The sequence below is a fragment of the Pecten maximus genome, chromosome 4 (genome assembly GCF_902652985.1).
Source record: "Pecten maximus chromosome 4, xPecMax1.1, whole genome shotgun sequence".
Taxonomy (NCBI): Eukaryota; Metazoa; Mollusca; class Bivalvia; order Pectinida; family Pectinidae; genus Pecten; species Pecten maximus.
In genome coordinates this window covers 41312088-41324947 of record NC_047018.1, presented here as the reverse complement: position 1 = coordinate 41324947, position 12860 = coordinate 41312088, and the positions used below count along the sequence as shown (strand labels likewise).

At 34.2% G+C, this 12860-nt stretch overlaps 1 protein-coding gene across 1 annotated transcript; it reads right to left on the bottom strand.

Annotated features, from left to right (window-relative positions):
- Positions 1 to 1598: 1598 nt before the first annotated feature.
- On the bottom strand, positions 1599 to 12419 carry LOC117326546 (transmembrane prolyl 4-hydroxylase-like). The gene is made up of 10 exons (XM_033883301.1): positions 12267 to 12419; positions 10658 to 10739; positions 9705 to 9865; positions 8166 to 8227; positions 7429 to 7463; positions 6203 to 6368; positions 4888 to 4942; positions 3652 to 3764; positions 3369 to 3459; positions 1599 to 2666 (listed from the first exon to the last, which is right to left on the bottom strand). The coding sequence occupies exons 1-10, from the start codon at positions 12417 to 12419 to the stop codon at positions 2370 to 2372; spliced, it is 1215 nt and encodes a 404-aa protein (XP_033739192.1). The 3' UTR covers positions 1599 to 2369.
- Positions 12420 to 12860: the final 441 nt, after the last annotated feature.

Genomic DNA, 12860 nt, shown 5'->3' with positions numbered 1-12860 from the left:
TCAAAATTATAGTGATGGTGGCCTTAAAATGGTTAATTTGATAGCTTTTATTGAGTCTTTAAAAATAGGATGGATAAGCAGGACTTTCAATTCAAAAGGGAAATGGTTAGAAATTCTTAAGACCCGAATAAACCTTAACCTTTTGGCTGTTTCTGGAAGGAAATATCTTGACAAAATATTGACTTGTTGTAAAAATGTTTTTTGGGTGGATGTTTTTAAAGCCTGGAATAATCTTAGAGTAAGAGAAGAAATATATAAGAAAGATGGTTATTCTATTCTTAAATCACCGTATAATAAAAATATAATTGTGGGTAAAAAAGTAATCTTTTTTCCAAACTGGTTTAAGAAAGGAATAATAATAATTAATGATCTAATTAAGGATAAAAGTGATGGTTCTTTCTTTTCATTTGAAGAATTTTGCAATATATATGGGAACATAGCTAACTATTTACAATATCATGGAGTAATTAGAAGCATAAAAGAGTTCCTTAAAAACTATCCTATCCTAAATAGAACCCCACAATACCCGATCATCCCTTTAGATTTAGAAATTATTTTTAAACAGAAAAAGGGGTCTCAAGATTTTTACAAACTACTTATAAAACAAGAAAACATTGTTTTAGCTCATAATAAGTGGGGAAATATATTTGATTTTAATAATGATGCATGGAAAAAGATATTTAGAATAACAAAAAATACAAAACTACAATGGCTACAGTTTAGAATAAATCATCACATATTAACCACTAATGCTTTTATTTACAAGATTGGCCTAACAAATAATCCTAACTGTACATTCTGTAATGGTGACAGGGAGACAATCACCCATATTTTAAGGGAATGTAATGAAGTTCTACAATTTTTGTTCAATTTTGAATCACTTTTAGAGATCATTACTATTCCTTTTGCAATTAATAAACAAGCTATGATTTTTGGATTATTTGAACATATAGGCATTTATAATAAAGTTGATAATGAAATTATTTTAATTTTTAAACAATATCTGTACCAAACCAGGTGCGCTCATAAATCATTAAATGTTATGGCATTGGTAAATTTGATAAAAGATTATTACAAAGTCCAAAAGTACATTGCTCAGGGAAAAGGTGAACAGTGCCTCAATGTTTTAAATAATGAATGGAAAAAATGGTTAAAACTTGTTGAACTTGCCTGATCAAAAACGTTAAATTTAATATTCTTTATATATAAACTGAAAGTCTGACCACCTCTCACCCTAATATCCCCCTCTCTTCCCTATCTTTTCCATCACCATCAACCCCCCCCCCCCCCCCCCCCCCCCCCCCCCTCTTTTCTGTCTCTTTCTTTGCTATAGCTCTTTTATATGTGTTATGTTTTTGTTCTGCTGTTTCTTTGTGTTTTGTCCGATTCTATATGTCTTCATGTTGTATGCGAGTGTGAATGTAAGGTGGGTTGGATCTAACATAAGTATTAGTGTGATCAGTTAAACTGTTCAAATGAGAAAATGAAGAAAATTTGTGAGCGAGTAATTATATAATTGTACTTGTGAAATGTAACCTGTTTGATGTTTATCATGCAAAATGTTTAAAAAATTAAAAGAAATATAAAAAAAAAAAAAAAAAACCAGAGTATATACTCTGATTTTAAACCACAAGGTTAATCCTAAAAATTATAAAAAAAAATTTAGCCAATGAAAATGCTTGATACAAGCAACATTAAGTTATTATTTGATACCAATAATAATATTTATCCGATAACATGCCTGGTAACAAGCCCGACCACGTCTATTGCAGCAGTAAAATAATAACAATAGCTATTCATTGTCTACAACTAATCAAGCACTACTACGAGCAAATTTCATTCGTTGGCCCTCTCGATTTTTCATAGGATATAAGTATTGAAAGATACACATATATAATTATACAAGGCAATTGGATTGGTGGTTGCTGGTTTCATAAGGATTGACTAGATTGATAAATTATGAAATAATTTGATAAAAATTTAGTAACAAAAAATACATATACAAATACATAACAAATACTAAACCTAGGGGCTGTTGGACCCAAAACAACAGGAAATGATCTTTTTCATTATCTTTTTTTATCAAAGGGTTGTTGGACCCACAACAACAGAAAATTATCATTTTCATTATCATTTTTTAACAAAGTGAAAATCTTTTAAAAAAAATTCTTAAACATGTCAAACTTTGTTATCTTAAAGTCATAGCTCGACAACGCTGCTTAATTAACTTCAAAGTTCAGTCCATCATTAAAAATGATATAAAAATATATTTGGTGACCTAGTATACGTGTACTTGGGGTATCTTGTAGGGTTTTTCATGACCAAAATGACTTTGAGGTAACAAGGTTTGACTATAAAAATCTTTTTATTTAAAGTTCGTCCTTCTGGTTCATACTTTTGTGTGATTTTGTGAATTTTACCATCCTTTTTAAATCTTCAAGTTTGTTGTCTGTGGTCTTGATCCAAAAATTAGCTATCCACTTGGTTCCCATGGTTACGGGACATCCTCCGTGAAAGGTATACTTATCCATATCACCTAGCCAGCCTGTGTCTGGGTCAACCTGGTGATTATACCAAATAATGGCCTTGCCCTTGGCTGGGACCACATGGAGGTTAGAGTCGCTACACTTCCTGTAAAGGTTTGTCAGCTGTTCCTCCTGAACCCGCTATAGGTAAAATCACAAAATGACACGGTCATTACAGTCATTGACTTCAGGTATACAAAAATGTAATCATAAAAGTGTGAATCATATTACTTAATCATAAACAAGTACTTCACGGAAGGAGACAAGCCTAGTGTGTTGTTAGTGTTTTTTGGGAAAAATTATTTCCGGTCCCGTCCTGGGCCCAGTTGTTCAAAAGGTGACTAGGCTAATCATATTTTAACAACATTTTTTTCAAATCCTGATATAATAATTTATGGTAGAATTAGCTTGACAAAACTTTATGAAACTCTATAATTCTTAATTCACTTCCAAGTGGCATAATTTAAAGATGATATACTCGCAGGTTTTGCAACAAATGAGAAATGAAATTTTAACTAATTAAGTGATTAAGCTAATTACCTTACGAATAAATGGGCCAAGAACTCATCAGGATTTACCATTGAAATAAGTGACATTTTGATTTTCCCCAGAGTTCCGAATGAATTTGTTACAGTGAAATTTTGCGATGACTGCTAAAGTTTGCTGTTTCACAGCACCTAAAAACAGGAATTGATTTTATACAAATAAATTGAAGTTTAGATCAAGCAAGATATTTATGCCCAAGAGTTTGAGATAACATATTTGCTTTATTCAGCAGTACCAACACATAACATATTAGCCCGAGTTTCCTCTGGCCCTGACACCATTTCTGGTGTCACTTACCATCATATCAATGGTGTCATTACCAGCCAAGGGGAAAGCCGTTTCTCCTCCACCCTCCACATCACTTAAATAGAACAGCACTGTCATGTACCTGTGGGAGGAAGAAACATATTTGAACAGCATCGCAATACATTGGGGGAACCAGAGTGATAAGTCAGCTTATTAAATAATCATAAATAGATTTTAAAATTAATTTTAGCGAAAATCATCATTATCAATAGCTAGCAATAAAATTATGATTGGAAATAATCAGGAAGGGTATGTGTTTAACCTTGACACTTACCTACAGATTCGACAATGTTGAGTTCTTTGACGCGTGCAGCAAGGCATTTTGTCATTCACTACAGATGAGTCAAAATGGGCATTGTAGTGACCTTTGACCCCATAGCTTACCACCTGTAAATGAAAAAAACATGTGATAGTTGAATAGATTTAAATGATTTCATCTACATGGAAAAAAAACTTTTATAGATAATATTCATTGAGATCAAACTGAAATAAGGATATCAAATATTTGAATATGTACCATTTGGTTTGTTTTTGTTTAATGTCCTATTTACAGCCAGGGTCATTTAAGGACGTGCCAGGTTTTAAAGGTGGAGGAAAGCCGGAGTACCCAGAGAAAAACCACCGGCCTACGGTCAGTACCTGGCAACTACCCAACGTAGGTTTCGAACTCGCAACCCAGTGGTGGAGGGCTAGTGATGAAGTGTCGGGACACCTTAACCACTCGGCCACCGCGGCCCGAATATGTATCAGAAAACTTAATAGCAACACCATGTTATCAATCTATGAATATTTTATTTACTTGAACATTATTTTTTTAATTGATTAGGACATATGGGAAGAAAGCTAAACCATCATATGAGAGGAATTTTATGTAAATGATAATTCAATGTATACAACAAAACTTGAAAAGGCCCAGGGGCCTGCATCGCTCACCAGGATATTTTGGCAATCATAGCAAATCAAAACATGATCCTATTCTCGTTAATAATGATAAGTTATTTCCCATTTTGGAATCTGAACCTGAGTACCTGAATTGATCTTATATCAGTTTTAGTTTTCTGGTTCCAGAGATTAAATTATACAAATTTCAATTGAAAAATTACTCAAATTAGATATTAGATCCAATTTTTCCTACATCCATCAAATGTAATTGTATGTATACTGTTAAACCTCTGATGAAAGTGTATTTTACAAACAGCCTAACTCACACATAACAAAAGTACAGTTTAACCTGTTATAAAGGACACCTCTATATAAAGGACACTTGTCTATAAAGGACAGACTCATCAGACCTACTCCTTCCAATTTACTATATAATTAACCTCTGTATAAAGGACACCTGTCTATAAAGGACAGACTCATCAGACCTACTCCTTCAAATTTATATATAATTAACCTCTGTATAAAGGACACCTGTCTATTAAGGAAACTTTTGATCTGTCCCTTTGGTGTCCTTTATAGACAGGTTTGACTAAATCTCTGATAATCAAAGTAAAAGTCAATAAATTACCTGGAAATCACTCATCTTGATCAGTTCAATAGGGAGATCAACAGTTCTAGACACCCTGGACCAACAGAAGAAGATATTAAAATACTGTGTATCATGCTATTTTTTAATTGTTTCATTTCATGAAAGTATATATTTTACTCTCTCATTAGGGCTGAAACAACACACCTACCTCATGATACGATACATATCACAATATTGACTTACGATACGATAATGTATCATGATGCATAAGAACATCAGGGAGTCAAAAGAAAAGTATATAATAGAGTACTCTGGTTTGAATTTAGTTTCAAATCTTTAATCAAATTCTCAACTAAAACAATCTAGCTAATTTTTCTTCGTACTTTAATATGTACTGTTCTCATTGAATAATATGACATACTTCCTCCTAACAAAAAAATCACAGAGCACTGAAAACCACGGTGAATCATTTTAGCCCTATGTATCTCTAGGATAAGCTAACATACTGTAAAACAGAATACTTAAGCAGTACTCTAATTCTAGGGTTTTTCTCTCTGGAAGAATTCCGCTAAATTATGATTGTAATATTATGCTAATTGCAGTTTCTGTCTATCCGCTAAATTATGTTTGAAAGATTATGCTAATTGCAGTTTCTGTCTATAAGTTCTGCTAAAAATTCTGTTAGTGTGCCAAATCATCCTGTTAATCTATTTAAATCAAATTAATATGCACTAAAATTTGAGCGCACAAAAAAATGCATGTTTAGATTACTTTAGATTAACACAATGTGAGAGTAAACGTTGAACCGTTGATGATATCGACTATAAGTGATTGTGTTTCTGTAGATGATATTACTAGTCTGTCATATGTGTGTTAGGGAGAGAAAACTTTGATTAAGATGTAGGCAGGGCTTAAGCTTGTAGCTAGGTACACGTAGTTGGAGTATGGGAAATCACATACAGTGTTTGTATTAATTTTGTTTAGCACTAACCACTTAATTTTACATGAATTTTTTGATGGAGATGAATTTACCTAAATTCATAGGGAAGGTATACATTAACAGTACATCGATTAGTTAGAAAACAAGCACTCTCTGATAACTTTGTCTACTTAAATAATTAAATTTCACAAATATAATATGCCCGCAAGTGGAAGCACAGACATAGGAAAAACAAGTCTGATGTAAGAGTTACTTCCCTTGACTTATCAGTTAATTTTTTTTATAATTTTTTTTTTATAATTGTCCATTGATATACAAAACAGGTAACAAATTTTTAAGCATGTTCACAACATATCTGAAATTATCTTTAACATTTTTGAAAGACAGTAAAGATTTAAAATGAAAACAGCTCACCTGTCTTGAACCTGCTCAAACGATGTATCCTTGGAGTTGTCTGGGAAAAGCCAAACTTGTTTGCTGAAGCGAGAATGTTTTTCCGGCTGTTCCTGTATAAACTTGTAGAAATATCCCTTCAAGTCTGCAGGACTGAAGTCTTTTAGCTCTTCTGCGGATATTTTTTCTGTATGGATTAAAAAAAATACATGGGATAGATATTTTTAAATTTCTTCCCATCCTCTTAAACACTGTATGATCCATTGTACATAACAAAATTTCATAAAAGACGGATGGCTTATAAATAAGCATATATTTTATTAACCCATCCATCCTGGGTGGTCAATTGGCATAGTGGTAACACACTAGTCCTTTCACCTAGATGGCTGGGGGTTTTGATTCCCTGATTGGACGTGAAAAGGTATGGGGTCACCTGTCAGACCACGTGGGTTTTCCCCTGGTGCTCCAGCTTCCTTCCATACTAAGACCCCTTGTGTGCTTCCATCCGGGCCAACAAGTGTGATTTATACAAGTTGACTTGTTTCGAAATTGTTGTAAAAGGAATATAGTTTACAGCTTGTAACTATATGGACGGTCACATGACTCAGTGTAAAACCATATGGACGGTCACATGACTCAGTGTAAAACCATATGGACGGTCACATGACTCAGTGTAAAACCATATGGACGGTCACATGACTCAGTGTAAAACCATATGGACGGTCACATGACTCAGTGTAAAACCATGTGGATGGTCACATGACTCAGTGTAAAGCCATGTGGACGGTCACATGACTCAGTGTAAAGCCATATGGACGGTCACATGACTCAGTGTAAAGCCATATGGACGGTCACATGACTCAAAGTAAAGCCATACGGACGGTCACATGACTCAGTGTAAAGCCATATGGACGGTCACATGACTCAGTGTAAAGCCATATGGACGGTCACATGACTCAGTGTAAAGCCATATGGACGGTCACATGACTCAAAGTAAAGCCATACGGACAATTATAAAGATTAGCAGTCAGTAAAAAAAGTCTGCTCCCCTTCTCCTATTTATGTAAAATAAAACAAAACATGTCATGTAAAGAAATTGATTAACAGAACAGAAACACCTGATTTTCTATCAAAAGACTGAAGTGTTTCAAAACTGAAGTACAGTCAATTAAACCTCGTTAAATCGAAGTCGTCGGGATGAGAATGAAGAGATATAACCCTTCCATTGTATAAACATTTACACATACCATCTCCATCTTTATCCAATCCAGTGTCTTCAAACCTGAAACCAACCAAATCTAATTACAGTTTTTGCTGTTTCCCCCCCACTGTTAACCTTGTTTTAAAAAGTTCATGTTTTTATGTTTTTATGATGTGAGCTAGATCTATATGACACAATCTGTGGAATCATAGTACAGTTTTCCCCTGTTATACCATCACCTTTATTTTCAGTGACGATTTTGGCGGTATAAAGGGGGTGGCGATATAACGGGGTTGAGTACAACAGTCAAACGCATGTGCATTGCACTTAAGCCTACAATGGGTATGTGTATATCTGAAACAAATGCTGCATATACACATGTATCATTGATTTATGTTTTTTTTATCTTTTAATGACAATGAAATTATAAATTATAGTCATATAAAATCTTTGTAAAATATTGTTTAGTAACAAGGCACGGGAGCAAAGCACAGGTACCGTAAATAATCATAACAAGAATGGAAGATCGGGATTCCCCTATGTCTATAGATAGAACACTAGAGAGTTCCACATTCACAAAAATGTATCTAAAAATAAAACAATATAGTTTCTGACTTCAAAAACATTCTTCAGTAAATTGAAATTTATATATATAAACACTGATCTCCCACAGATAGAACTCACAAATTTATCTTTTTTATTTAAATTCAAAATCTGTATAAAATGAATGTTTTGTGTCTTTCGAAAGATTTTGCATATGGGAGTTCAGCTATGTTAACTTACATTTTAAGTATATCCTCTCGATCAGGATAAATGTCCATTCCACTTTCTACTGTTAGCCTCATCTACAACAGAACATAATATTCAATCACATTTATCCTGTAATAAGTCCAAGGGGCCTTACATACTAAGGGCCTACCAAGGGCACTACCCTGGGCCTACATATCACAGGGGCCTTATAGATTACCAGGGGCCTTACATACTAATTAGGGCCTACCGAGGCCAGGGCACTACCCTGGGCCTACATATCACAGGGGCCTTATAGATTACCAGGGGCCTAACGGTACATACCAGGGGCCTATACATACCACAGGGGCCTTACATACCAAGGGCCTACATACCACAGGGGCCTACATACCAAGGGCCTACCAGGGACTTACATACCACAGGGGCCTTACATACCAAGGGCCTACCAGGGGCTTACATACCAAAGGGGCCTACATACCAAGGGCCTACCAGGGACCTACATACAACAGGGGCCTTACATACCAAGGGCCTACCAGGGACCTACATACAACAGGGGCCTTACATACCAAGGGTCTACTAGGGACCTACATACAACAGGGGCCTTACATACCAAGGGCCTACCAGGGGCCTACATACCACAGGGGCCTTACATACCAAGGGCCTACCTACCACAGGGGCCTTACATACCAAGGGCCTACCAGGGGCCTACATACCACAGGGGCCTTACATACCAAGGGCCTACATACCACAGGGGCCTACATACCAAGGGCCTACCAGGGGCCTACATACAACAGCGGCCTAGGCTTACATACCAAGAGTCTACCAGGGACTTACATACTACAGGAGCCTTATAGATTTCCTGAGGCCTACTGGTACATACCAAGGGCCTATATACATACTTAGGGCTTCATAGTACATACACAAAGTGTACCAAGGGCCTACCAGGGGCCTTACAGGTTTCATCAATATTCGTTAACATATGTTTGGAAAACATACAGAATTCAAGAAAAGTTCCTTGAATGATGCTATCCTATAGTTTGTGGATAAAACTGTATCCATGTTTCATTTATTACATATGAAATTACCAAAATTTGCGAAACAGATTGTCCCTAGCTGTGAGGAAGGCTCCGGGTTTCACCCCCTTGTTAAAACATACCAGAGTCTATAATAAAAACGGTAGTAATTTGCTACTCATCCTATAGTTATCACCCCCATTCCCGGAGAGCCCTTCATACCCTGTTTAGAGAAAATCAGCACATTTCAGAACAATATTAGAAGAATAATTTTCCAAACTAATACTTAATTAACACATTATTCTGACAGATGAAAATTTATATTATGCTGGCTTTAAAACATAAGGTAAAATATTGATGCAGTGCTGTTGGAGAAAGCTACCGATTTCATACATATTTATAATGTACATTTGGCAGAATGCATATGTCATACATAGACACTTACAATTTTACCTCATTCACACAGATTTCTTAAAGAGGAGAATTACCTCATTCACACAAAGTTTTGGCAGAAGAGAATTATCTCGTTCACACTTGGCAGAAGAGAATAGAAGAGAATTACCTCGTTCACACTGAGTTTTCTGTCTCTGTCCTTGTCCATAAGTGTGAAGCCATCTTTAATGTTACCCGAGCTATCTGTGGTCACACTGTCTTTCAGCCCCTCCTGTCGAGCTGTCTCAATAAAATGATCGCATTCCTCCGCCGACAAAAACTCCGGTATCTCTGCAGGACACATACAATTTTTTAAAAAGCTTAAAATACTGAAAAAGATTATCAATCAACTGATCACTTCAGAAAAAAACAACTCAAACCTTAAAATAAGTATGCAGATTTATCTCTGATGCTGTAGTTGTATTATATACATGGACACTATTAAAGTGATATAAAGAGGATACGACATTGTCAGAAAATAATAAGCCAATTTATTTCTCATGGAAATTGACAAATAAGTGACTATAGCACTGCTATTAATTACTTTGATGCTAAAAATTAATATGTTTTTCAATGTTTATCTTCTTGATACTTACACTTTTTGGCTTAAATTTTATTCATAGCGGGTTAAACAGCTTGTGTGGAGTGCAATATTATACAGGTGGTAAAATTTGTATAGATTAAGCCCTCTTAAATAATATATACCGTATTCGACCTAATAAGTGCACCAGTCCCTACAAGTACACCCCTATCATTTTCATGTTTCATTAATTGGAACATAAAATATCATTACCTTACTGATCTGCTTACATAATCTTCAGTCTTTTGATCATAGAATCTAGATTAATTTCACTTCACAAAGATTTGTAAAATTTCAAAAATGAAACATAAAAATGATTTTTTTTTTCCAATCGCATTTTATTTGAAAAACTTTTTCCTGTACAAAGTTTATCAAATGCAACCCTTTTGTGTTTCTGTAAGCACACAGTGTGCTTATTAGATTGAATATGGTAGGTCTGATATAATAACATGTGTTAGTACGACATTTTATATGATAATCAGTCACATTACAGATATACATACCTAATATAAGTGGTTTTTCACTGACAGTTGTCAACTTCAGCACATGACCCTCTTGTGTTACAACTTCTTGAACCTCACCAATCTTTATATAAAAAAAATGTGTTTTTTTATCATGAGTAAACGACTGGGTATTTCTTTGGAACTGATCTACAAGTTTTTTCAACCTTGTTAATCTTTACATGCAATATTCAATATCACAAGAACATAATAATGATATCAACTTTTGGCAAGTCTAGCAAATATAATTTAGCAATATAAATGTCAGTTGAAATTACATTGAACAAAAATCAGATTTTGTGTTAAAAGTTGAATGAATACATATGTACTACAGTGTATATGTACATGTGTATTGTACATGTGTATTGTAAATGTATATTATACATGTGTATTGTACATATGTATTGTACATGTGTATTGTACATGTGTATTGTACATGTGTATTTACATGTGTATTGTAAATGTATTTTATACATGTGTATTGTACATGTGTATTGTAAATGTGTATTGTAAATGTATATTGTACATGTGTATTGTACATGTGTATTGTACATGTGTATTTACATGTGTATTGTAAATGTATTTTATACATGTGTATTGTACATGTGTATTGTACATGTGTATTGTAAATGTATATTGTACATGTGTATTGTACATGTGTATTTACATGTGTATTGTACATGTGTATTGTACATGTGTATTATACATGTGTATTGTACATGTGTATTGTAAATGTATATTATACATGTGTATTGTACATGTGTATTGTTCATGTGTATTGTTCATGTGTATTTACACATCAATTGTACATGTGTAATTTACATGTGTATTGTACATGTGTATATTGTATATGTGTATTGTTCATGTGTATTTACACATCAATTGTATATGTGTAATGTACATGTGTATTGTACATATGTAATGTACATGTGTATAGTACATGTGTACATTTCATTTACCCGGTATGTGTAAATGTACAAAGTCAGTAATACACCAAATATGTACAGATTGATATATTGATAATATGTAAACACTAATCAATAATATAGATCTAATTTTATTTGATTACAAGATCATCATTCAATAATAAAATGAAAATAATTTATTGTTAAACAATATTTACAATAAAATTAACAAAAAGATACCAAAACCAAAAACCACACTCACAGGGACCTGGACATCTAAATATATATCTACATGCAGTCTATTGCTAGCTATCCCAATGTTTAATACATTTCTCTAAACCGTCTAAGTTAATGAATGGTATGTACACTTTCGGATAAATCTAAATCAGATACCTAAATAAATTGACAATGTATTTGAATGTACATATTTGAGAGATTTCTAGTCCGAACACATACAAACTGACAACAATTCGCCAGGTCCCTGTGACATTAATAGCAATCGGAAGGGGCTCTTGGTGAAGTTAAACTTAATATAATGCGTATAAAACTGTCAATAAGTAGCTACAGATGCAGTTATAAATATATTTCATACTGTTATATACATAAAACAATATTTGCATTCATTACCATCATTACCAGGGACGTACATACAATTGTATCAAAATATTTAAAGATACGTCCCCGATCTTGTCTCTCATAAGACTGACCTGTTTGCCTTGAAGCCGTGACAGTCGGATATCTGAGCTATTTTGACAGGATTCCACCCCAGCGATGTTCAAGCAGAAGGTGTCCGACCCCCGCGACCGCCCAGCCTCAGCAACCGCAACGACCAGGAAGAGGATCTGGACGAAGTCCACCATGTTTTTTTTCCACATAGTTACCTCCCCTGAACCTTATCGATGTGGAACACCGTGGTTACTGATAGCAGATCTAGATAAGCGATGGTGCGTGTTGTTCACGAATACTTGAACCATCGATCTTTACATTATCAATAATTTATGCTCCATGTCTCTAAATGGAATTATTCTTTTTCACTTTGAACAGAGATGACTTCATTGTTATAGCCTATGTTTATGTTTATAAATATACACGTGTCTTGAGTAAAATAGGGAATTGACGGTCACAATCGCATGTCTAGTCTTACATTAAAAAATATATATATATATATACAATATATATGTACTTTTGGCTGTTTTTAATAAAAGACTAGACATACCCCTGTGATTGAATTAAGGACCTGGGGATTTCTTAATTTACTGTAAAAGTAGAGAGCATTCTGTACGTACATGTACATGTATGTT

Excerpts from the sequence above, each read along its gene's own strand:
- LOC117326546 (XM_033883301.1), bottom strand. The coding sequence starts at position 12,419 with ATGGTGGACTTCGTCCAGATCCTCTTCCTGGTCGTTGCGGTTGCTGAG. Across the intron at positions 10,740-12,266 it reads CACGGCTTCAAGGCAAACAG|ATTGGTGAGGTTCAAGAAGT; the intron begins GTCAGTCTTATG and ends TTTTATATAAAG. Across the intron at positions 9,866-10,657 it reads TGAAAAACCACTTATATTAG|AGATACCGGAGTTTTTGTCG; the intron begins GTATGTATATCT and ends TGTGTCCTGCAG.